The sequence below is a fragment of the Xenopus tropicalis genome, chromosome 2 (assembly GCF_000004195.4).
Source record: "Xenopus tropicalis strain Nigerian chromosome 2, UCB_Xtro_10.0, whole genome shotgun sequence".
NCBI classification, from domain to species: Eukaryota; Metazoa; Chordata; class Amphibia; order Anura; family Pipidae; genus Xenopus; species Xenopus tropicalis.
The window spans coordinates 81340199-81365414 of NC_030678.2; the positions used below are offsets into that span (position 1 = coordinate 81340199).

General features: G+C 40.3%; 1 protein-coding gene across 1 annotated transcript; it reads right to left on the reverse strand.

The window, feature by feature from the left end:
• Nucleotides 1-314: 314 nt before the first annotated feature.
• Nucleotides 315-24647, reverse strand: LOC100485534 (probable beta-D-xylosidase 5). Its single transcript, XM_002936217.5, has 15 exons — nt 24530-24647; nt 20315-20512; nt 16633-16793; nt 14170-14329; nt 12496-12666; nt 11922-12013; nt 10341-10498; nt 8941-9044; nt 8452-8676; nt 7762-7847; nt 7139-7275; nt 3287-3376; nt 2930-3138; nt 2393-2596; nt 315-982 (listed from the first exon to the last, which is right to left on the reverse strand). The coding sequence occupies exons 2-15, from the start codon at nt 20468-20470 to the stop codon at nt 695-697; spliced, it is 2241 nt and encodes a 746-aa protein (XP_002936263.3). The 5' UTR covers nt 20471-20512; nt 24530-24647; the 3' UTR covers nt 315-694.
• Nucleotides 24648-25216: the final 569 nt, after the last annotated feature.

Sequence of the window (25216 nt, forward strand, 5' to 3'; positions counted from 1 at the left end):
TAAAAATACCTTTTTTGTCTGGGGGTGTACAGGCCCACATGCCCCCCCCCCCTCCGCAGAGGCCCCTGCTGCATGTACACACCTAGCCCGCATAAGTAGACATGATCGGGGAAGGGCAGCTTGGATCTGGCATTGTCTGGCGGGGCCCACGGGTGGTCAGGCCCCCTGGGTTTTTCAGGAACAGTCTGAACCTAAGCAATTTTTTTTGACTGATATGAATTTGTGGCAAAATTCTACTTTTGGCAATAATAGGGCAAACCAAAAGAAAATTATGAGAGAAACACTGTCCTGCTTTTTAAAGAAAAACAAGATGCTTTCTCAACGAATGCAGCTCATACTTTATTTTTCAGTATGCAGCTAGTGCAGTCCTTTTATTGACATGCAGTTTCTTAGCCACGCAGTAATTACTTTGCAAAAAACTTTGGTGGCACTCTTAACATCTATTATTCTGTTTTTTTGGAAGTCCTTAGTCTGTGTGAAAGGTAATAAAGTAATGTGTATTTCTTATGGTCAATAACAAACAAGCTACCAAGCTAAACAGTCATCTCTTGAATGTTCCTGAAGTATTTTAATATAAACTAAAGACAATTAGAAAGTAAGCAAATATGTAGGCTTGTCAAAGGAACCACCCTAGGAGTGTGTGCTCAAGCAAGGAAAGCAATACATTTTGGCACAAGGCTGTTGAAAATCCAATTTAGCAAGTGCTGAGGGGCTGGGGCAGCCCTACCACAATGAAGCTGCCTTGAAGAATGTTGGATGGGGCTTGCGTGTCTTGAAAAGGCTGCTGTCCACCAACATAGAGTTGAAAAACCATAGGCTCAAGCATCCATAGGTCAGTCCAAACCGCTCTCTGTTTTGGAAGGATAGAAAATGAGACCTTCACAGAAGCAGCAGCTGGAATGGTCACCTTTTCCGTTCCCACAAGTTGCCAACCAGGAACAGGAACAGAGGCAAAAACCCAGCTAATGTACACTTGTACCACCTGAAGAGAGAAGGAAGCATTTATTCTAAGCATGAGATTCTGCTACAATATGCCATACTTACATACATTTTCACATTGTATGACTATGTTCTCAGTTAGTGACTTACATTATTCTTACATATAAAGGGATTATATCACATAATTTTCCACATTATATTATAATACAATTTTTTACACACATTTTATGTGTTATTTAATTAAAGAGGATTAGATTTCATACATTTATATTATTTATAAGATTAATTTCTTTAATTTGCCTCATCTTATATAGTCATTGTTAAATTAGCCACATGCATGCTAAGCAGCAGTGCAGTAAAGGCACTTTTTTAACCTGTGGATACTGTGCCTGTGATGAGGACCAGGAAATGAAGTCCACCATGCAAACACAAAAGGTTCAGATAACTTTATAACCAATGATTATTTTTTTACAAAACTTGAATTAACTGTTTTACACACAGTTTTAAGGCATTAGTAAACACTTTTTTTCTGGTGACAGTATCCCTTTAATCCATGGCCTGAATGTGCGAATGAAGTGTAGGGTTTTGAACAATAGTAAGAGATGGTGTTTTAATAAATATTTGATACATCATTATAGTGAGATTATATTCTAGATTTGGTAAAAAATAGAAATAAGTGAGAAAGTGGAGAGCCAGAGGAAACAATAATGCCTAGGCTATTAGGCAAATTATGAAGGATAAAAGTTTAGATATAAGGGGGTTGGGGCTTAGGGCCCTTATACACAAGGATTTCGTCATGCGGTCCCCTGTGGTGGCTCTTTCATGTGTTCCACCACAACTGAATGCATGAGTTTATGCAGCTCATTGTTTTCTGTAATCTCTGTACTCACTGTGCCACACGGAACTGCCGAACACAGCAGCAAGATATGTTCGACCTGTGTTCGACTAGCAGCGTAGTGAGTACAAACACTTAGTAAAGTATGGCCTATGGTAACTCAAGCGTTCCCTTGCAGTGGAATGCATCAATGAGCCAATACAGGGGAACATATGATGAAACGCATAAAAGTAGCAAGATGGGGATCAAATGTGGTCTGCAGGTCTGGACTGGGATTCAGAATATGCCCTGGTGTTTCAAGTACACAGAGGCCCAAACAGCCACTTCCAACCTGCTAAAAAGTGACTGTCTATGGCATCTTACAACAGCCCCTCTGGCATTTACCAGAATCTACAGATTTGTGGAGAGGCCACAAAGGCCAGGGCCTAGGGCAGTACAAATTTGGAGGCGGCATGCTGCCTTGCCGCACCAAAATTTTGAAATGTAGCTCCCATACAGAGCAATGGGGACCTGTTCCCATTGCTCCATATGGAACTGTAAACTTTTGCGCATATGTGCGTGCTCGTGCGGGGGGGGGGTTGTGCTGTTCGCAGTATTACAGTGATACCTGGGACCTACCTCCTCCCCAGCTCTGCTGCCATTATTCTGCACTTGCACAGACAAGTGAAGTATGTCACATGTGCCCAGGGAACTGTTCATTATGAGTTCACTGTAATGAAAATTGGTATAGGAAAGCCCATATCCAAAAGGATAGAGTGGCATCTGATTCCCATAATAGCGGTATGTTCTTCCCTGCATTGTGTAATTCTCCATCGGAGGCACCTGGGAAACCAAATAATAAAATACATTAGGTATTGAGCGCATCATTGATTTCCACATAAGTTTTTTCTTTTATAGAACAATAACTGTGCACCAAAATAACTCTTCCTATATATTTATTCAGGCCTGTACTGGTCTCCAAAGAAGGCCTTGACATTTCAATACACAGAGGCCTAAAGAGCCTCCACCAGCCCAATAAATAGCGACTGTCTATGGCATCTTACAGCAGCCCCTATGGCATTTGCCAGAATCCACTAATTGCTCACTAATATTATTCCAATATGTATCTAAGCTGAAGAATGAAGCTGTACAATTGTCTGTAACCTCAAGCCCTACCTGTTCCATCCCAGATGGCCATGTTGCTGGCAGTCTGCCTGCGGGGCTCACACCATCAGCGCCTACCAGCAGCTTTGCAATGGCAATGCCTGCAGCCTGTGCAGGGAAGAAGCACTCAAGTATGGCATGAACCCCATCATTGCTCTTTGCCCAGGAAACATCCAGAGGACCAGCATTAAATAGCAGCAGAATGACTGGATGACCTGCAGCTGGATTTTAGACATTACTTAATTTGAGTGTTACAAGCCATACACATACAAAAGAAAAGTGCTGGTGTTACAGGGTTAGAACCTCCCTGTCGACTGAAAGGAAGTGAATGGAACAGAAGTGATAATGTAATGAGTGCCCTGTGCTTACCTGATGTCACAGCATCCTTTAGAAGATCGGCCTGGTGGCCAGGCAATGAGAGGTCTTGCCGATCACTTCCCTCTGTCTCTACAGTAATACCTTGTATATAAAACATGTAATAAGCAGGATGGCATAAAACATATCTGCTAAAAGCAATAAACAACCATTAAAACAAATTAACACGATTTGTACTGGCTCCTCTTATTCTGTATTAATTGGCATATACTCACTGTAGCCATACCTCTGAAATGCTAAAAGTACCCTTGAAAGCTAATAAAAGCAATAAGCACACACAGCCTAACAGCAATTGTGCCTGTAACACAACTATACAGGTATACTCTGTCAAAATACAGCATTTTTTACAATAACACTGCACCACTAACAAACACTAAATTATTTATAGCAGCACCGCATCAGTTACAAAGTTTCCCTCATATTATTTACAGCAATATGACACCATTTACCAGGCCTTAGTGTGCACAGTAACACACATTTTGGTGTCAGAGTATCATGAAAGCCCTGCAGGCACAATGGAGTCATATAATTTATGCTTAATCCCTCTTGTAACCTTAACTTGTGTATTGACCGATACTGTCTATGTGAATTTAAAGAGAAATGTGGCTAGTACATGACCAGTGCTCCACAAGTTGTTTACTGCTCCACAATGTTTATGGCCTGGTCTCTGCCCCACTCTACACCACCCCCTACCAGCACAGAAAATATTATGGCTGTACTGGCTTAAAAAATTGCATGAATTGTTGGTAAACTGCAAGAAAGAACCCAGAATTGAGATTCTCAGATTTTGGCACTTGTATCACTTTTTTAAAAAAAAAAGATGGTCAAGGATAAAATTGTCAATAAGGCAACTCTCTAAGGTATATCATGCTTACCAACATTTGCAAAACAAAATGAGGGACATTAATAACTGCCTTCCATAGCAGGGCGGCACAAATTTTGCCTGTGCCTCCCAATACCACACCCACTTAATAAAGACACACCCCTTGTTACATATTTGTAATGACAGACACACTATGGCCCACACATTTTATAAAATATTGTGGCCCCCCAAGCATTCCATAACACACTGTGGCTCCTAAGCATTTCATGAAAACACAGTGGTGGCCACAAAGCTTTTCATTACAGACAGTTGTTGTTACTAAGCATTACATGACAGACACAGGGGTGGCCCCCAAGTTATTCCTAAAAGACAACAGTGGTGGCCCTGAAGCATTTAATGACAGACACAGTGGTGCTTTGCCCCATACCCAGCATTTTATGACTCCCAGACACATTGCAAATCTGTGCTTTTCATCCTCACATCTGTAGTTGGCAAGAAAACTTTTAGGGTTTTTTAGGACAATGTCACATGAATTGTTATCCTCTTCTCTTAGCCCTGCGTTTTCTTGACTATACTCCTCTGTGTTCCTGCATTAAAATCTATGGCAACCGCCCAAGTGTGAGCACACAGAGCAGCGCAGGTCGGAGGTCGGCCTGAAAACGCAAAAGCAGATGTTTTCTAGGCCAGCCTCTGACCACTCCGCCCTGTATGCCTGCACTTGGGCGGTTGTCATAGTTTTTAATGCAGGCACACAAATGGATGTCATGACAGAGTTTGACATCTCTGCACAGATGGTGCAGCTTTTTGATAGTGTACAAAAGTTTAGTTTAGAGGATTGGCACCACCAAGGGGTATATGAAGTCTCTTTGTAGCAGAAGTTTTGTGCACAGAAATGTAGTGTACAAAAAGCAATATGATGTGAATATTTTTATTGTGACAATATTGACTGCCATTCAACAAAAGTATCCAGTACATCTTTACTCAAGCATATTGGTCTCTTATTAGGTTGTGTCCTTGCAGTGGCAGAAATGTGTCCAGAATTTTAGCCCCCTCTAGCGGAGAATTTTATTAGGACAGGTCCTGCTAAGAGGCATAATGATCTATGGAATTTATAATGGAGCTGGACAAAGCTAAAAAACATACAGCAAGGCGGGAATCTTTTCTTCACCTTTCAGAAATTCTATACTTGTACTTTCATCAGGACAACCTACCAGCTATAGATAAAAAGAGTATATAAGTGCAGATAATAGAAATCCTGCACCTGTAGTGGAAATAGAACCTAGTATGTACGCTTCAGGGGCCATTGATGCATGTATTCCAGGAGAGTTCCTCATATTTGAATACTATAAAGGAACTGCAAACAAAAAAATACTGTACCTCAAAAGGTACACCTTTACTGCAGCTTTAAAATATATAGCTTTATTATAACTGTATTATATATATTATAGTTTTATTTAATGCACCATATAAAAAAAAATTACTAACCCTACACACCTTCTTTAAAAGGGTTGTCCATCCATCAGCTGTTTTTATATAATGAAAGAAAATGTTATTTTATGAAATTTTACTTTTGGGCTGGCAGTGTAGGTTCTGTAGCACTTATGGCAGTGGCGTAACTACATATACAGCAGACCCCGTGGAGGTGGTGGGGCCCGGGCACAAGGGGGGCCCAGACAGAGGGGTCTGCTGTCCCTTAGTTCCCCCTCCCCGGCCCCTCTCCTACCTTAAATACATCGGCGCAATCTGGGCCGGGAGGGGGGGGAAGAGGGACAGGTCGCGCCTGCTTACTGGTAATGCTTTAACAACTTTAACAACTGAGTTATTAGAGCTCCACAGTGGGCTATTTACAATATTTGGAGGGTGTAGATATAAAAACATAGAAAGCAAGCTCCCCCTTGTACCAAACATTAGAATCGATTATCTGAAATGCCCTGGGGTTTTCTAGATAAGGGATCTTTCCATAATTTGGATCTCCATACCTTAAGTCTGCTAAAAATCATGTAGATATTGTTTTTGAAAATTATAAATAATGGATTAAAATGCACTTTATAGAAGATGGCCTGTTATTCTGAATTTTCTGGCAAACAGGTTTCCAGATAAAGGGTGCCATAGCTACATATATTACTTAAACCCTTTGCTTTTGAATATATTTTAAAGGTAATTTGCTATTGTTAAGCAGTATTGTCTGCTTTATTCACAGCTGGTTCTGAAAGCTGAAACACTGTAACAGAAGTCAGCTGACAAAGTCATGGCGAAAATGAACTTTTTATTTATTATTTTCATAAGATATCGCAAAGTTGCTTGGGGTCATGTTTTCATGAGCAGATTTATTAAAGGAGAAGAAAAGGCTAAGTCACTTGGGGGTGCCAAAATGTTAGGCACCCCCAAGTGACTTAAATCGCCTACCTTTTACCCCAGGCTGGTGCCCCTGTTAGGAGAGAACAGCACCAGCCTGGGGTAGCTGCAGCGCTGACTCCTTCCGTCTTTGCTCGCACGCACATGCGCAGTAAAGTGAAAAGCCGAGTTTTAACAGAGAAGTCTGCTTTTCACTCTACTGCGCATGCACCTCTGGTGTAGCCTTGCAAAATGAAGCAGGAAGGAGGAAGCACTCGCTACAGATACTGGTACAGGTACAGGGGCTGGTGCTGTTTTCTCCTAACAGGGGCACCAGCCCGGGGTACAAGGTAAGCGATTAAAGTCACTTGGGGGTGCCTAACATTTTTCGCTACTTAGGAGGATTTGCATGCCAGCTTTAAACCCTGGAACTAAAATTGTTATTTGATTGCTAGGCCTTACTTGGGACTGCAACCAGTTAATTGTTTGGGAAAAAATAACCAGTGAACCAATAACAAAAATGGCAGCCACCTGGAAAGATCAGAATAAAAGAGATAGCAGGTAAATTCCTCTGCCTTTTCCTGAGTAGTACACTGCAATGTGCTTTTCTCAACAATAATGGAAGTGTGTTTATATCTAGAAAAATTCCAAACTGCCTTTTTTATATGAGTTGATGTGATTTTACATACCTGTACCAAGACACACAACTGTTATATCTACAGACTTCACCAACTGCTTTATCTCTTCAGGAGAGTACTTTTCACACCGCGCATCACTGCATCCTGCAGCAAAGCTCACTTGTACTGGAAGCATTGTTATGCCACCCCTGCAAAGGATTTCAAATGTTATAACTCAAATGTAATCATTAAAACACACACCAAGAGAGTCTGTTGAAACTACTCCCTGTAGTACCCATACATGCCAAGATAATCAGGGAGCAAAGGTGAAATCAACACCTACCCCAAATCTGCAATTGTAGGGCCACTATTAATCACTTCCTAAAGAATTGTTTTAAGGCATTGGGCTCTCACGCAAAGAAAGGCACCAATATGCTCCTTTTCCTAACAGAATTTTTAAATGTGCCTGATGGACATCTGGCCTCTTTTCAGCCAGATATCAGTCCGATACACATGCCGATAAACTGCCAAGCCCATGTATGACCACCTTTAGTGATTAACAAAGTCGATCATGCTGCTAGGCTCTCCTTTATGTTCATCAATGTTTATTTTTATGCAAAACCCAATAGTAAAAAAGTATACAATTAATTAAGTAAATCCTTTATGAGCAATCAGACAGGCTTTGCCCAACATACCTGGGAGTGGATATATATTGAGAGTCAGGATGGGGTTCATAATCTCCAAAAAGACCCATAGGATCATCAGCAAAAGGGCCAATAATCTGCAAATGGTAAAATTATAGCCACATTATATTCACTTCACATTATATTCACTTTACTTGCCAAATGCTTGTGTTCATGTATAAATATGAACAATACGAGCATGCATATTTGGAAACTTAGCAGGCTTTATATAAAATAGTACAAAAGCTTTTGGGTCAAAGCCATCTATTCAAGCAATAATTGAGACAATTTACTCAAAATGCAAATGAGGCTCTCTTACAACTGAGAGAAAAGGGATTAAAAATAAGAGATCCAAAATAAAATAAGCAATGTAAAAATTCTACTGCCCCCCATCATTGTTCTTGGCTTTGATCCTTCTGCCACACTGTAATGCAATCCACTCAGCCAGTCCAGTAACTTATTACTCTATAGTCTATATCAGGGCTGTCCAGCTGGAGGCCAACGAGCTGGATATGGCCCTTCAAAGGATTTTTATGGCCCCCAGGCTGCTCAGAGGCTCCATAGTCTTCACTATATGACATCATTATTTTTAATTTAATACATGCTGTGTAGGATATAATTGGCCTATTACACGTAATAAGTTGGACAGCGCTGGTCTCAATCATTACCTGGATAAATAAAAACCATTTTATTTGTTTATACCCCAATTTTCTTTCCTGTGATTGACTGCAGACTTAGTGGCAAAGTGTTTCTGGTGTTTTTTAACAACACAAAACTCTTGATAGCAGCTTCCAATGCAAGATCTCGATGTTCTTTGCTCTGAACAGAACGGAGATCCAGCGAGCTGTAAGGATTCATCTCGGGTGGATCAAACTCTCCTAAACGCATGCGGGTGTAAAACAGTGGGTAAAGCCGCTCCTTTAAGGTCTATGAGCAAAAAAAGATTAAAGTAGAGTAAGGAAAACAACACATTTGGCGATTATTATGATTATCATGAAACACAAGGAGATTAGTCGCCCAGCAAGTTATATCCTCTAGAGGTGGCGACTAATCGACTTGAATGCTTTCCTACCCGTGAGAATGTAAATCATCAGTAGTAAAACACATGTTGCTACAGCTTTGTGTAAACTACAGCCAAGAATAAAATGATTATGTCTACCACGGGCGATTCTGCTTGATTTCTGGTTTTACCTCTATGGTGATGTTGCCAAACTTCACAGCATCCTGGACTTTCATGAAAACATTATCTGCTAGATTGATGGACAGCTCCAGGTTGCATCCAGAATTTAGAGCCTCTGCAGGTAAGCAAGCCCAGTTAAACATCCTAGCTTTATTTCTATCACATACTATATGTAGGACAACACATTAGTCATATTTTTAAGTCTCTTAGAAGCAGAAATGACATAGGTTATAGGTGTGCAGTAAACAACACTCAGCAGTTCTACCCATGATAAAGAAATTTATTTGAAGCAGCTAAGGTGGTAGTACACAGTAAGGGCTGGGTTGGGAAATGCCCTTCCAATACAATTATTACAATTATTACAGGTATTGGTAAATATAGTTTATATATGTGAGTGTATATGTAGGTCTGTATAAGTATGTGTATATATGTAAACTGGGGTTCATTTGGATGGGTTGAACTTGATGGACTTTGATTATTGTTCAACCCAACGTAACTATATAACTATAAAACATTTATCAAATCCAAACGCCGTATAAAAAGCAGACGTACATCAACGTTATACAGATCTTATTAGCTTTTCCCTATTGACGCATCTTGCACCATTTGGTGCTCGATTGGATGAGGTTGGGAACTGCATGGTTGTTGTCCACACTGACAAATACAATAGCCACCTCAGTATTATATTTATTTGCATGCATTATACAGTAGGCGCAAGCACTGTAAGCAAGGATGAATGACATCTAGGGTAACACATAAATGACTCCGTTTACTAGCTAGACAGCAGTGGTAACCAAAGGAATCAGTTATTTCTAATATCACAAAAAAATAGTATGGTGGGGGGGGTGTATGCTCCCTATGAGATCACAACAAAACACCACTGTACTTTTTTTTTTATAGAATTAATTTAAGCCCGAGCCATTCAACTTTTTCCATATGGTTGGCAGATTATCCAGTATTTCATATATTCATGGGCTGAATTATATTAATATACAAAGGAGTCTTTAGAGACCTTGAACAGGACACAGCTATACAAGTTATTCCTCAAAGCAGCCCCCTACAGCTTCCCTAATTTACTATTAAATATGGCCCCCCAGTGTTATTAACCCAGTTTAAGGGACACTTTGTATTACCCAGCAGTCAAGTTATAACTGGGTATAAAATGTGATAAAATGTGATAACTAGAGAAAGGTATGAAAATGGTTTGACATCTAATTATACTCTTTAGTATTAATGCAGTCCCCCTTAGAATAATGTCTCACCAACTTAACTTGACTCTGTCATTCAAGTTTGACATGCCTTTCTTAGCGTTCCTCTGGCCCCAGGGTCTGAATAAACCTGATTTACAGTGTATGGCATACATGTCTTGAGCAATGGTGATCTCAATTGCCATATGTTTTTATAGACTTACCCACTGCTGTTTCCAAGAAGCTGCTTGTATACTTGTGTTTTTCCATTATATATTCAATAGCACCTTCATCACTCACTACATAACCATTGAAACCCCATTCTGTGCGAAGTATGTCTGTAAGAAGCCTTTTGTTGGCACAGGCAGGGACCCCATTCACCCTAAGAAGAGTCATCAAACCTGTTGTGAGACTTAATCACCTCTCATTGTTAAAAACTGCAGTACTTTACCACTGAACAACATAAATACAACCCTAACCCTTCCACAGAGATAATTAAAATGTGTCCTCTTCAAAAGACAAAATGATGTTGACAATGTGTAATTCCTATAAATTCTGTTAAAAACACACTGCACTTTATACTAACTTTTAAAGGGAGGCTTGTGAGTAAAGCATTTTGGTCTCTAGGTTATAATGATATGTATGGTGGCCAAAGTTTGGCTTTTCCATGATGGTTCAAATTCTGGTTTGCCGGGTTCTTCTTCAGGCTAAGGTCTGTTCGGCAGCAGGATAGGAGGTCAACTGCTTAGCATATGGTAAATTTCTCACATGCAAAAGTGAATCCTCCAAAATAAATGAGGACATTTGTGATAAACTACTGGCATTGCAGTAGTGATTCTGTTGCATTAGTACAGGTGGTGCATTTATTACAACCTGGCAGGGAGACTAGCCTGCTCCATACTGGCTCTCAGTATAGACAGGAAGTGGGTAACAGGAACTGGATAATTAATCATAGTCAAATGGCAAAACAGTAGGATGCCCTTAAGCAAAATGTCCACGCAGGCAGAGGTTACTACAATGTTCAAGATTTTAGGATAGAAGGAAGCTTCTCATGTAACATGATCCAGTATGAATGCCACCTAAGGCAAGGTTTTCATTATACCTTATGGCACTTTAATGCTATTGATTAGAGGACACAATGGTCTCATGGACCTCAGTGCATTTAAAGGGGTGATTCACATTATAGACTGACCTATAAATAGCAATTTTGCAGTTTGTCTATGAAGATTCTCATTCATCCAGGTCATGATATACAGTATCTAGTAGAATTAAGTCTAAAACAACTGGACTTTTATTGAAAACGTTTCACCACTCATCTGAGTGGCTACAATTTTGCAGTTGTATTCATTTATTTATTTTTCATTTTTTAATTATGTCTTCTCTTATGTCTCTATTGCTCTGGGAGGCTACAATTGAATTGTTACTTTTTATTGCTGATCTTCCTATTCCTGAATTCCTATTTGTATTACCATCCCTTGTTCAAACTACTTCCTGGTTGCTATGGTAAACTGCACCCTAGGAACCAGATAGCTGCTGAAATACCAGACTGGAGAGCTGCTGAAAAAAAAGCTAAATAACTATAAATATATATATATATATATATATTATATAAAAATATATAAAAATCAAAAAGACCAATTGCAAATTGTTTTGGAATATCAGTGTCTACTTTCTACTTGAAGTTAATAAAGGTGAACTACCTCTTTACGGGTAGTGTTCCACCCCTCTGACACCATTTGCAAAAGGTATTCAGAAACATTCCCTAGCATAGTTGTTAGAAAAAACAGAAGGCCGTTGGAACCAACCTGTTATAGCTACACATGATGCTATAGGTGCCAGCTTGAACACACTCATGAAACTGTGGCAGAAAAGTCATCTGCAGATCTCTCTCCTCTACCTGCAAATAGAAGACAAGATTTATATGCATAACAACAAGATTTGTGTGCATTTTAAAATTTCTAAATCATGAAACAGTGGCTATCTCCTATTCATCTACGAAAAGATGGAAGATAACAAGGCAGTGCCAGATGGTGGAAGAGACGTTGATTTTTTTAAAAAATATTTTCCCACTGGCAATGGAGCTCTGCCATTGTAATTCTCACAGCCAGTTTACTGGTAAAGTTTTGTGTGTTACAAAGCTATACACGTATACTGTATTCAGTTCTGAGTCCTAATCTATATATTGTCTAGGGTGGCCGCACAGGTTACCCAAACCCCAAAACCCAAAGAACAAGCTTTGCCTCAACTCCTTCTCTTTCCTTGTCACCAACACCATTTCTAGTGAAGCAACGCAGTTATCTAAATTTTAGGGATTGCAGATAATATGCTTTTGCTGTTAACTAGTTACCGTAATTGGTCTAAGTGTGGTTTTATTAATACCTTGGCATCAAAGCTGAATCTGGAAACAGGAACATTTTCTGGGCCACCATGGGCAGCAAAGTGTTTGCAGCCTGCATTAGCTTTAATATACCGAGGATGGTCTCCCTGAAGTCCCTTAACAAAGGCTGTGGCTAGAAGACCAGTTAAATAGGGATCTTCACCATAGGTTTCCTGCAATTTAAATTATACAGCTTTAAATTCAAACTCTGTCTAGTTTCGTTTAAGCCATAAGCACATAATATTTACTGCTCATTTAAAGGTGTAGTTCACCTTCAAGTTAACATTGAATATGTTACAGAATGTCCAGTTCTTAGCAACTATTCAACTTGTCTTCATTTTGTATAGTTTTTAAATTATTTGCCTTCTTTGTCTGACTCTTTCAAACTTTCAGTTGGGTTCCCATTAACGATTGCTCTGAGGGGCTACAATGTTACTGTTATTGTAATTTTTTTTTTACTTATCTTTCTATTCATCTACAGGGGTGGATGAATGCAGAGCTCTTCCCACTGTAGGCAGTCTAGTGCTGTAGGGAGATAAAAAACAATCTTTTCCCCCAACCGGAATGTGGACTCTGGACTTTGTGGACTGAATAGCTCTGGTGGGGGAATCAATTTGATGGTGATAGGTGCCCTTTACGTCTAAAGCAACTGGAGTGATTTCACCACTCACCTGAGCAGCTTTTTCAGTTCTCAGAAAGCACAGTTGCTTTATACACAATTCTAGGTACTTTATTGAAACCAGATAGTTGCTGAAAAATCTAAACTGGAGAGCAACTGAACAAAAACCTAAATAGTTCCAAAACCTCAAATAAAAAATGAAGACCAACTGCAAATTGTCTCAAAATATTACTCTTTACATAAACTCTCCACAATTTGTTGTTGTGCATATTAAAGAGAACAATAATTTCAAGTGGCAATTTTTGACTTATGCACTGTACAAAAGATAACCTAAAATATTAGTTATAAAGCAACAGAAGACTTCTGGTTTCGGAGAACAAGGAATTGCATGAGTAGATCACGAGTAGTGAGAACAAAATGACATTGTGTCAGCAGGAAATGCGACTTCAGTGTTTTCAAAATCGACTGGTCACTTCTTCCCACACTATTCAGTGCTTTCAAGCAAAAAATCTCTATTATGATGACAACAGTTGAGTGCAATTCATAGGAAGAGAACTCTGCACATTTGCCTGCCTTGATTGTGTAATGCACCTAAGGCATTAGAGTAGGAGCAACCAGCAAATTGGCTACAGTGCTAGTAATAATGAGTGTAAGAGGGTGCAAGCTTGTTGCATATGGCAACATATGCAACATTGAGCCTAGAGCTACACCTAGCAAGCAATAGTAAAAAATGCACCAATTTGCAAGTTGCACCAATGCATGCCTATGTCCTGTCCAAACCCTTGCAGACACAAGTTACACCCATATGCTAGAATTCAGTGAAAGAATGTTGCATTATGTTTAAAAACACGGCAAATTGTCTCAATATTGGGCATTTTGCACTCAAAGTAAATATGGCATTTAGCCTTTGAAAGATTATTTTTAAATGGATAGGGAACATATTACATGGTAAAAATTGCATTGTGCATCTACGTGGTACCAAGCTGGCAAATAAAACAAGTACATTGGTAGGTACTTTGTTTTTGGGCCTGGATGAGGATAGGAGATGAACTCTTACCTGATTTCTCCCCCACAAAGGGTGCCTCATGATATTTATCACAGGGCTGAAGCAACTAAGTCCAGTGTGGTCATCATAATTTCCGACAGACATGAAGTAGTTGTGTTTGGCTCTTACTTCAGTAGCAGTGGCATTAGCCACACGAGCCACCAACTGAGGACTGTAGGCAAGATGGTAGGCAGGGGATCACAATCATATTAAAGCAAGCATGAATCTTATATCTCACTGTTGTGAATTAGAAATCCCAGCATTCTCAGCCAGTTGAGGGCTGATGCTATATTTGGAAAATTACGATCTAGAAACACATTTAGGTTGGGCAGTTCCTTATTATAATTTTAAGTATAAAAATACAAAAAAACAAGGCAAAAATATAGTTAGAAAGGTCAGAACTTTATTTTAGCCACTAATTTTTACCAGTCTGGGAAAGAAATAGTCCTCAGTTTCTTATCTACTCCATATTTTTAGTGATGTGCGGGTCAATAAATAGTCGACCCAGTGCCCAAACTGGTCCACGGCTCCCCCTCTATTTATAGAGCCCACCTATGAACATCATCGAAGGGGCAGGGCCAGGAAGGTGCGTTCCTATAAATAAACACTGCAGAAGGCCTGGACCCACACCCACCCACAACCCGCTTTTGATGTGCAGATATCGGCCTGCACCGGTCCGACCCGCGGGTAAACCTATGGGTCCTGGGGTTTGCAGGCTGGCCTGCACATCGCTACTAAGTTTGCTCAAGTAACCCATTGCAAACAATCAGTGGGTAGCATTTATTAGTCACCTGTTTTATAGGTTGCTATGGGTTACTGCTTCTGGGCAAACTAAGTGCCTTTATTACATATGGTGGTTAATCTTTCTAACACTTATATTTATTTGTTGCAATGTTTGTCCTCTCTGTTTGTATTATTACTGTGTTGTTAAAATGTACAGCTCTGTATACAAGTAGCAAATATGAACAGCCACTTGCTGAGGGCTACTTGCAGCAACCCTACAATGGGAAATAATCTGTGGCAATTCTTAGGGGCACATTTACTAACCCACGAACGGGCTGAATGCGTCCGATTGCCTTTTTTTCGCAATGATCGGTATTTTGCGATTTTTTCGGAAAATTGTCGCGACTTTTTCGTTACCAATACGATTTGCGCGAAAAAAACGCGAGTTTTCCGTAGCCATTCCGAAAGTTGCGCAAAATCGTGATTTTTTTCGTAGCGTTAAAACTTGCGCCAGATTTTGCGCAACTTTCGGAATGGCTACGAAAAACTCGTGTTTTTTCACGCAAATCGTATTGGTAACGAAAAAGTCGCGATAATTTCCGAAAAGTTGTAAAGTCGCCGAAAAAATCGCAAAAAATACGAAAAAGTCGCAAAATGTTTGTTTTCCAATCGGAATTTTTCCAATTCGGATTCGAATTCGTGTCTTAGTAAATCAGCCCCTTAGTGTTAAGGGTTGTGACACACGCAGAGATTAGTTGCCGCGCGACAATCTCCCTTGTCGCAGGTGACTAATTTCCCCGAAATGCCATCCCACCGGCTAGAATGTAAATCACCAGTGGGATGGCATAAGCGGCACTGCGATTTGCAGAAGTCGTGGAAGTTTCCTCCCAAGGCAACTTTGGTGACTTTGGCAAATCACAGTGTCACAGGTGATTTTGGTCGCAGTGTACAGCAGTAAGGGAAATGGTGCAGATCCGCCTAACGATCGGATCTCAGCATGTATGGGGACCTTTAGTATGCCTAAATACAATGTTCTCTCTAATTCCTTATGGACCATGTGCACAAAAAATTTTCTGTGCACATTTAAAACTTGTGTGCACATTTTTAAAAAACAGTATGCTTAGGTCAGAATAGATACAAAATACTTTGTACACATCACAATTTTTTGTGTGCGCTGGCCACAAAATTTGTGTGCACGTGCATGAGCACACAGCTTAGAGGGATCATTGCCTTGATACTAGGATTAAGTGACTTGTTCAGGGTCACCGGGAGTAACCAAATAGAATCCGGCCAAAAGGTTGATCGCTTAACCTCTAGGACAAATCCTATTCTTCTGCAAACACAAGTCCATCAGGACCACTCAATGAATACTATATTAGCAACAAAGGAACAAATCAATACATGTCAATGTACTTGTATATACAGCAGTTTCTTCTATAGATAAAATATGCTGAATAGAAAATCATTGAGTGTAAACAGAACAGAAAACAAATCCAGAAAAAAAACTATATTTAAAAATAGGTATATCAATCCTCAGTGCTCACAGTACAGTGGCTCTGCAGCCTTTCCGTTTTACAGGGCAAAATGAACCTTAAGGGTGGGGTAATTGTTGTGTTTTTTATGGGCTAAGAAATAAGTGGTTTCATATTATTATCTCGCACTGGGGTTCTCCAAGGTTTTATTCCAGCTCTGACTAACAATAGCCATCTGTTGGAATTGTGGAAAGACTTTTTTATGTACAGTAGTGCATACCTGAAAGTTGCAGCCAATCCCAGGGCTTGTGGAAAGGATGTGGCCCAACCAGGTGCCTGGGCATCACCTCTTAGGCATTCTGTGTTCCATGAATAGGGTTTCACTCCTAGCCGTGGGATGGGAGGTGCGGGTCCATTCTGCTGTACTCCACCCCTAGATATCTATCATAAAAAGATACAGTTTTTTTTAACATAAATATAATTAAATACTCAGTCAGATTAGAATCAGTGTCTGAGACAAGCAACAATAAAAGCAATATCTTGACAATGTAACCTCTCCATAGAATTACTTAAATGACAGTTAAAGCTAATTTTTCCTGTGTTGAAGTGTAATAATTAGGGGTATAATGTTTAGATGGGATACTATGGGTTGAAAGTAGGGATGAAAAAGTTTACTGCAGGTGCCCTAGTCAGTATAATCAAGAAAGTTCCTTATAAAATCTTTAGCAGGCCTAGAATAAATAAAGGAGGTGTATGCTGATCAGTTATCTGCAACTTATATATCTTGCCATTACACATCAAGCGTATAAAGCTAAAACTAAGGGTTGTGACAGATGGCGAGATTAGTCGCCTGCGACAAATCTCCCTTGTCACAGGCGACTAATCTCCTTGATATGCCATCCCACCGCCTAGCCTAGAATTTAAATCGCCAGTGGCATGGCATACGCGGCGCAAAGATTTGCCAAAATCTCCAAAGTTGCCTTGAGAGGAAACTTCGGCGATTTCGGCACCACGTATGCCATCCCACCGGCGATTTAACAGAATCAGGATATCAGTTGCTAGGTATGGCACTTCTGAATTAAGTTAGAAAGCTGATACGAAGGTGTCAGTATCACTTTAAAGAAACAGGCTAATCAGTAGGTCTCAAAGAGTATGCAAAGAAGATAAATGCCAAATAATCTCTTCTTAGATGCACTAGTTAGTATTTTTTCTCCCAAGTGGTGCAGAGTGTAGGGAAAATGCAGTCCCAGTCATTCAAGAAGATGATAGATTTCCTTATTGATTATGTAGCGAATAATGTTCACCTATTGTTTACATTGATATTAGAATTCACCAAATTAAGTGAGGTAGGAAAGAATAGGGAAGAAAAGGGTTGCAGGGAATACAATTTCACCAGAGATCTAAGAGAATAAAAGTATTAATATATTTAACTTTTCCACATTTTGTCACATTACAGCCACAAACATGAATCAATTTTATTGGAATTCCACGTGAAATACCAATACAAAGTGGTGTACACGTGAAAAGTGGAACGAAAATCATACATGATTCCAAACATTTTTTACAAATAAATAACTGCAAAGTGGGGTGTGCGTAATTATTCAGCCCCCTTTGGTCTGAGTGCAGTCAGTTGCCCATAGACATTGCCTGATGAGTGCTAATGACTAAATAGAGTGCACCTGTGTGTAATCTAATGTCAGTACAAATATAGCTGCTCTGTGACGGCCTCAGAGGTTGTCTAAGAGAATATTGGGAGCAACAAAGAACACACCAGACAGGTCAGGGATAAAGTTATTGAGAAATTTAAAGCAGGCTTAGGCTACAAAAAGATTTCCAAAGCCTTGAACATCCCACGGAGCACTGTTCAAGCGATCATTCAGAAATGGAAGGAGTACGGCACAACTGTAAACCTACCAAGACAAGGCCGTCCACCTAAACTCACAGGCCGAACAAGGAGAGTGCTGATCAGAAATGCAGCCAAGAGGCCCATGGTGACTCTGGAGGAGCTGCAGAGATCTACAGCTCAGGTGGGGGAATCTGTCCATAGAACAACTATTAGTCGTGCACTGCACAAAGTTGGCCTTCATGGAAGAGTGGCAAGAAGAAAGCCATTGTTAACAGAAAACCATAAGAAGTCCCGTTTGCAGTTTGCCACAAGCCATGTGGGGGACACAGCAAACATGTGGAAGAAGGTGCTCTGGTCAGATGAGACCAAAATGGAACTTTTTGGGCAAAATGCAAAACGCTATGTGTGGGGGAAAACTAACACTGCACATCACTCTGAACACACCATCCCCACTGTCAAATATGGTGGTGGCAGCATCATGCTCTGGGGGTGCTTCTCTTCAGCAGGGACAGGGAAGCTGGTCAGAGTTGATGGGAAGATGGATGGAGCCAAATACAGGGCAGTCTTGGAAGAAAACCTCTTGGAGTCTGCAAAAGACTTGAGACTGGGGCGGAGGTTCACCTTCCAGCAGGACAACGACCCTAAACATAAAGCCAGGGCAACAATGTAATTGTTTAAAACAAAACATATCCATGTATTAGAATGGCCCAGTCAAAGTCCAGATCTAAATCCAATGGAGAATCTGTGGCAAGATCTGAAAACTGCTGTTCACAAACGCTGTCCATCTAATCTGACTGAGCTGGAGCTGTTTTACAAACAAGAATGGGCAAGGATTTCAGTCTCACGTGGAATTCCAATAAAATTGATTCATGTTTGTGGCTGTAATGTGACAAAATGTGGAAAAGTTCAAGGGGGCCGAATACTTTTGCAAGCCACTGTATATTAATATATTTAAATATGCACTAAATACAGAATTTAGTGAAATCCCAGTACATGACTTAATTTAAAGATCTTGACAGCTGAAGGCAATTCTTTTATAAAGTGATACTATTTTTTAACGTTCTCAAATTTTAATATATTAATGAGGGTTCAACCAAATCAGTCGAGGAGGGACCTGTATTGAGCTGTAACCAAAAAATTATGAATTCTTTCCCAATTAAAGAAAACCACAATATAAAGTTACCAGTCTGATATTTTACACACAGGGATTCAGTGACATGAGTGGCTAGAGGTCTTAAGGTTACAGTCTGTTAGATAATGTTTTGCTTATACTGTATATGAACGTTGATTATAGATCATTACGTAAAGACCTCAGTAGATAGATCTTCCCTATTACAAACAGGGTTGGACTAGCCCACCAGGAAAATTACCAGTGGGACGACTCTGTTACGTCTGTCACCTGCCCGCAAGCCAACTGCTGCACCCACCACCGCTACCAGCTTTGCTGCTGTACATTAATTGTGGAACGCATGGTCATCTTTCATTTTTAACAGCAAAATAAGTAGCACAGTGTAGCGGAAGTGGCAGTGGCTGTGGTGGAGCTGGAGTGCAGAGCGGTGGTCAGTAGGTGGTGGGTAGCTGGGTAGTGGGCCCTTAAGTCGGTTACCTGGTAGCCCCTGGGTACCGAGTCCGACTCTGATTACAAAATCAGCCCACAAAGCCCATGCCTCTAGAAAACCAGTTACTGTTTAGATGCCTTCTTATCACAATCCACCATCCAAAAAGGAATTAAAATAAATCAAAGAATTATTATTCTAATGTGGTCCAAGTAGGAAAAGATTATAGAATCTAAATTGTGATTTTTACTTATGCCTTCTACCAGTACTCTTTGAAACTGTTCAACTTTGGCAAATCTGATGTGGCATCAGAAAGAAAAAAACGCTAAAACTAGGAACCCAGTGAACCAAATGTATATATAATGTGGAAGTATCATGAACAATGTTTATATCCTTTCTATTTACTAAATTGAATACAGATGCTTTTGATATAAAAGGTAGGTGTTAGTAGTACAAACCTCCTGATAGGGGAATCTGGGCACTGCTTTTATTTTTCTGCTGGTTTATATGTATATGTCCCAGAAGATAATTGTAGGAAAAGATTTAGCTATCTCTAGTACCTGAAGAACCATCTCTTCAAGAGTCAGCCGCGAAATCAGATCCGTAACTCGTTTATCCCATGGCAGTGATGGGTCCATGAAGGGGTATTGCTGCCCAAGGAATACTGCAAGGTTTAGCAAAACTAGGGATGCAGTCAGAAGGCTTATCTTTGCCATTTCTGGAGATAAAGGTGCAGGCCTCAAACTTCAGCTGAAAGACTGTTAAGGGACATATGATTACTTTAAAATGAAAAATATATCCTGAAATGATTATACAGGTATGGGATGCCTTATCCGGAAACCCATTATTCAGAAAGTTCTGAATTACAGAAAGTCCATCTCCTATGGACTCCATTATAAGCAAATAACAGGTCCCATACTTGTACAACAAATTACATAGAATCCACATTCAATAATCATTTTGCAGAGTTTAATATAAAAGATATGGATCCTATTAACTCAAAAATAATGCATTGTAACACAATCTCTGAAACAGGTCTTGATTCCCTACTAAATTCTTCTGCCCCCAAAACACAATTAATGCATAGGTACAATAAGCAGCTGCCAGCTGCATTCTTTGGGTCTCATCTGCATCAAGTTTGGATCTGGATGCCTTGATCATTTATGAAAGGGTTATCATTTGCAGCGGAGGCTTTAAATGTATTTGTAAACTGTGTGAAACACTACAATTAGTGCATCACAATTTAACAACCAGTATACATTTTACGCTTTTTCAGTGCCAACCAGCAGTAAAATAGAGTGTTCCAAAGGGAAATTGACACCTTTTTCAGAGCTGTCTGCTCTCTTGAAATTTTCAGGACTCTTACGATTTACCCACCCACCCTTGTGGTCTGCAAATGCTTATGAAGTTGGTTGAACACTCACTGGCAAATGCACAGTGAGCATTTAGTGACATAACTGCACATTGCATGCAGGAGTGGTGACATTATGGGGGGCACACCCACAATCCCCTGGCACGGCAGCAGTCAAGTTGACAGCTCTGCTTTCTATTCACTTGCATGTAGTTTCTAGAAGCATATGTATCAATGGGTGACTGTAAAGTCACATACATATATATATAAGCCCGTAACCCTCTTTGGGCCTGATTCACTAAAGTGCGATAAAAATTATCGCACGCTTTTTTGCGTTAAATTAGTCGCGATAATTAGCGTGTGATTCACCATAGTATTATCGCGTGCGTTAAGTCGCCATATTGCATACGTTATTTTTCGCGCGACCACATGCGCTAGTTTTAACGCGTGCGTTAATTTCCGCGCTGAAAAGAATATGATCGCATGATTCACAAACACTTAGGCGCGCTAAATATCGCATTCGGCTATGCGAAAATTAACACCTACTACAGGCAGGCGAAAAATTATAGAAAAGTACAGTAAATGAGTTTTTGGCAATAAAATATGGACTTACAGTGTTATTTATTCAAGTATGTGTCTTTTTACTTAATTTCACTAAAGTCTTGGCATGTATGGAATTTCGCTACTAATATACAGTACTATAGCGGTAAATATTTAGTCGCCAAAATATACAGTACAATAGTGGTAAATATTTAGTCGCGATATTATACAGTACAGGTATAGGATCCATTATCCAGAATGCTCGGGACCAAGGGTATTCCGGATAAGGGGTCTTTCCGTAATTTGGATCTCCATACCTTAAGTCTACTAAAAAATCAATAAAACATTAATTAAACCCAATAGGATTGTTCTGCATCTAATAAGGATTATTTATATCTTAGTTGGGATCAATTACAAGGTATTGTTTTATTTCTACATAGAAAAAGGAAATCAGTTTTAAAATCCTATAGCGGTGAATATGTTGTCGCGATAATATACAGTACTATAGCGGTGAATATTTTGTCGCGATAATATACAGTACTGTAGTGGAGAATATTTTGTCGCGCAAAATACATTACTATGTATATTTTGCCGATTTTTTTTGTCGCGACTTTGTAATCTCGCGACTTGCGGACATTTTGTGGCGATTTTGTAATCTCGTGACATGTGCGACTTGGGGCCATTTTGTGCCATTGAGCCTGCAGCCACACTACGGAGAGGATCATGCCTGGGGTTTCTTATCTGCTACCAGGGGAGAGGTGCTATATTATCAGCATGCTCCTGCGCTCAGGATATGACGACCTGCCGCTGGGGGACTTAGGGGTCCACGAGAGGAAGAGGGAAATCCTGCGCGAGCTAAGAGAAGGTTTGCTCGCCGGGTTTGCCCTTGATGTGGACCTCCGCCAGCTCCAGCGCCTGTGGTCTGACCTGAAGCGCAGGAATTCCGACCTGATAGCTGAAATTGCGGAAGGTAATGATTGTACTTTATTATGCTTTTACAGTATACGTTCAGTAAAAGATTTAGCAAGTAATTTGAACTAAAGGTACAAATGTAAGAAATGTCAGGGATGATGAAAGTAACATAGTAACATAGTAAGTTGGGTTGAAAAAAGACATACGTCCATCACGTTCAACCATAATGCCAGTGAGTAACTGAAACGTTGGTCACAATAAACCTCTGAATATTATTTCACATCCTTGTGACTCCTTGTGAAAATCCTGTGTGTGCCATCACCCCATGCCTGTCTAGATTTTGTTTTGCCACAGGCACCCAGGTATTATTGTTCCTTATGGTGTGCAGCTTCCCAGCACTTCCTATTGTATATATATATATATATACACATCTATTTTCAAATACATATGCATAAATAATTTTAAAGCAGGGGGAAGCAGCAGGGAGCGGCCCATAGTGTGAGTCATTTGGGGAAGGGCCACGAATGTTTTAGGGGCCCTGGCTAACAATGTCTGTGTGTCCTTTGTATTGATGTGAGGGTTCACAGGGGGAGGGGCCATTGGGGGCGTGGGAGGAGGGGGGCCCAAAAAATGTTGTTGTGAGGGGCCCCGTTATTTATGATGGTGTATGAATGTATATATATATATGTATAATATATTACACAAAATAACATCTTGCAATACTATCTCACAGAACTTCAGCTGGCGCCTCCTCCCCAGGCACAACCCCAGGCCCTCCAGGCTCCTGTGGCCCACCAGGCTCCACCGGCCCCAGAGGCCCGACCTGCACCGGTCCCAGAGGCCCGACTATCGGCCCAAGAGGCCAGCCCATCGGCCCCAGGACCATCGGCCCAAGAGGCTGAAGAGGCCCCCGAGGCCGAATATGCCCCCGAGGCCCCCGAGGCCCCAGACACCCCCCCTTGATTCCTCCCCCATTTTCCCCCCAGGCCAAGCGCTGGGCGCCAGGTTGTCCTGCGCACGAGGGACCATCAGTGCAGGAGGACCGAGCTGGCCCAGCTCCGGGGGGAAATAGCAGAACTCAGGAGGGACGTCAGAGAACTCAAGGGCAGCAAGCCCTAAGTTATTTCTTTCCCAGTTTTTCCCCTTTAATTGTAAAAATAAAATTTGTTTTATTTTTGTACTTTTGAACTGAGTAATGTCTCATTATTTATCCTTCCTTGATATGGTACTCTATACTTTCATGTAGTTTCCCCTACACTCGTACATTTATCAGTAACAGCATCAATATGCTATATGGGTTAAATGTTTGCAAATATTCTGGCAACAATTTTGTCTTTAGCCCATTTTGCTGAATAGTAAAACTTGCGTTAATTAGTACGTAGCGTATTTTCTGGCGAGTGTGATAACTGCCAATCAAATGTTGTGTTGCCAGAATAATTGCAATATTATATTTGTTCCCATTTAATAAAGTGCCCATAAAATATTTGCCGTTTATTCTGTGTCTAAAATCTCCCACTTAATTTAAGCCACTTTAGCAAACGGACCCCTAAGTATTTGGCTAAATATTCTTAAATGCCCCCCCCCCCCTATTTTATTATCTCTAGCGCTTGCGATAAATAGCATGCACGCGAAAAATACCGCGCACGCTATTTATCGCAACAAAATTATCGCATGAAGTACCGCACGTAATATAGCGCGAGTATGCTTATAGTGAATTGTGCGAAAAGTCGCAAAAAATTTTTTTAACGCACGCTAAAAATAGCGCACGTTAAATCGCACTTTAGTGAATCGGGCCCTTTGCCTCTAATCCGGCACCCCCTCAATAACTTGTTAAGAAAGTAACCGATACCCATATTTTAAAATAGTTAGATCATAGTGCATCAAACAACATGTTAGTTTAACTACAACAAAATGATTGCTAGCAGCGAACACTGCCCTATTCCAGCAGCAGCAGTGAATCAAGGCACAGTACCTGTCTGTACGCGCAATCACCACACTCTGTTGCTCTATTCAGGGTCAGGAAGCCAAAAACTTCCCTCTTCTTTCAGTTTAGCTGCTTGACTAAACACAGACCAATCACAGCAAAACAAGGCCATCTGGGAAATCTACTTTTCACTCTTATCAAGGCTTTTAAAGGGCCATCTAACAGCAGCACAAAAATCTATACTAATTGACACCAGAGGGCACCCTATGTTCACTATATCTCTAAATTTGAAACAGAAACATTTACACAGACATGTAAGTCTGCACTGTTGAAATAACCCTAAGCAAAGAGGCCTGATATTGTTTAGGTTAAGGTCTGTAGAATTACCATGAAACAAATGTATTATTAAAATGTTTTATTAAAACCTCAACTTCTGAAAATGTAAAGCGTTGAAAAAAGTTCATATTTGTGGGCCTTTGAAAATAAGTTAATACGTTTTGTGGGTCAGACTCGAGGCTCATCTCTGTGGAACTGGGAGGTATGATTTATGAAATATGCTTATCCTTCAGCAGCTCCTCTAGGCAAAGACCAGCAGACATTAAATATTCTTTATTTTAAACCCATTGGTATAAAAGTGATTATGTTATAGATGCTACAGTACCTGCTTTGAAAATAACGTGGGCATAGGACTAGGGAAATCCATGACCATTAGGAGCAAACAGATTATTGCATATA

Coding starts and splice junctions, on each gene's coding strand:
- LOC100485534 (XM_002936217.5), bottom strand. CDS start 20,470: ATGGCAAAGATAAGCCTTCTGACTGCATCCCTAGTTTTGCTAAACCTT. Junction 14,330..16,632: donor GGATTGGCTGCAACTTTCAG/GTATGCACTACT, acceptor TCTTGCCTACAG/TCCTCAGTTGGTGGCTCGTG. Junction 12,667..14,169: donor CTTTGTGGGGGAGAAATCAG/GTAAGAGTTCAT, acceptor TTTAAATTGCAG/GAAACCTATGGTGAAGATCC.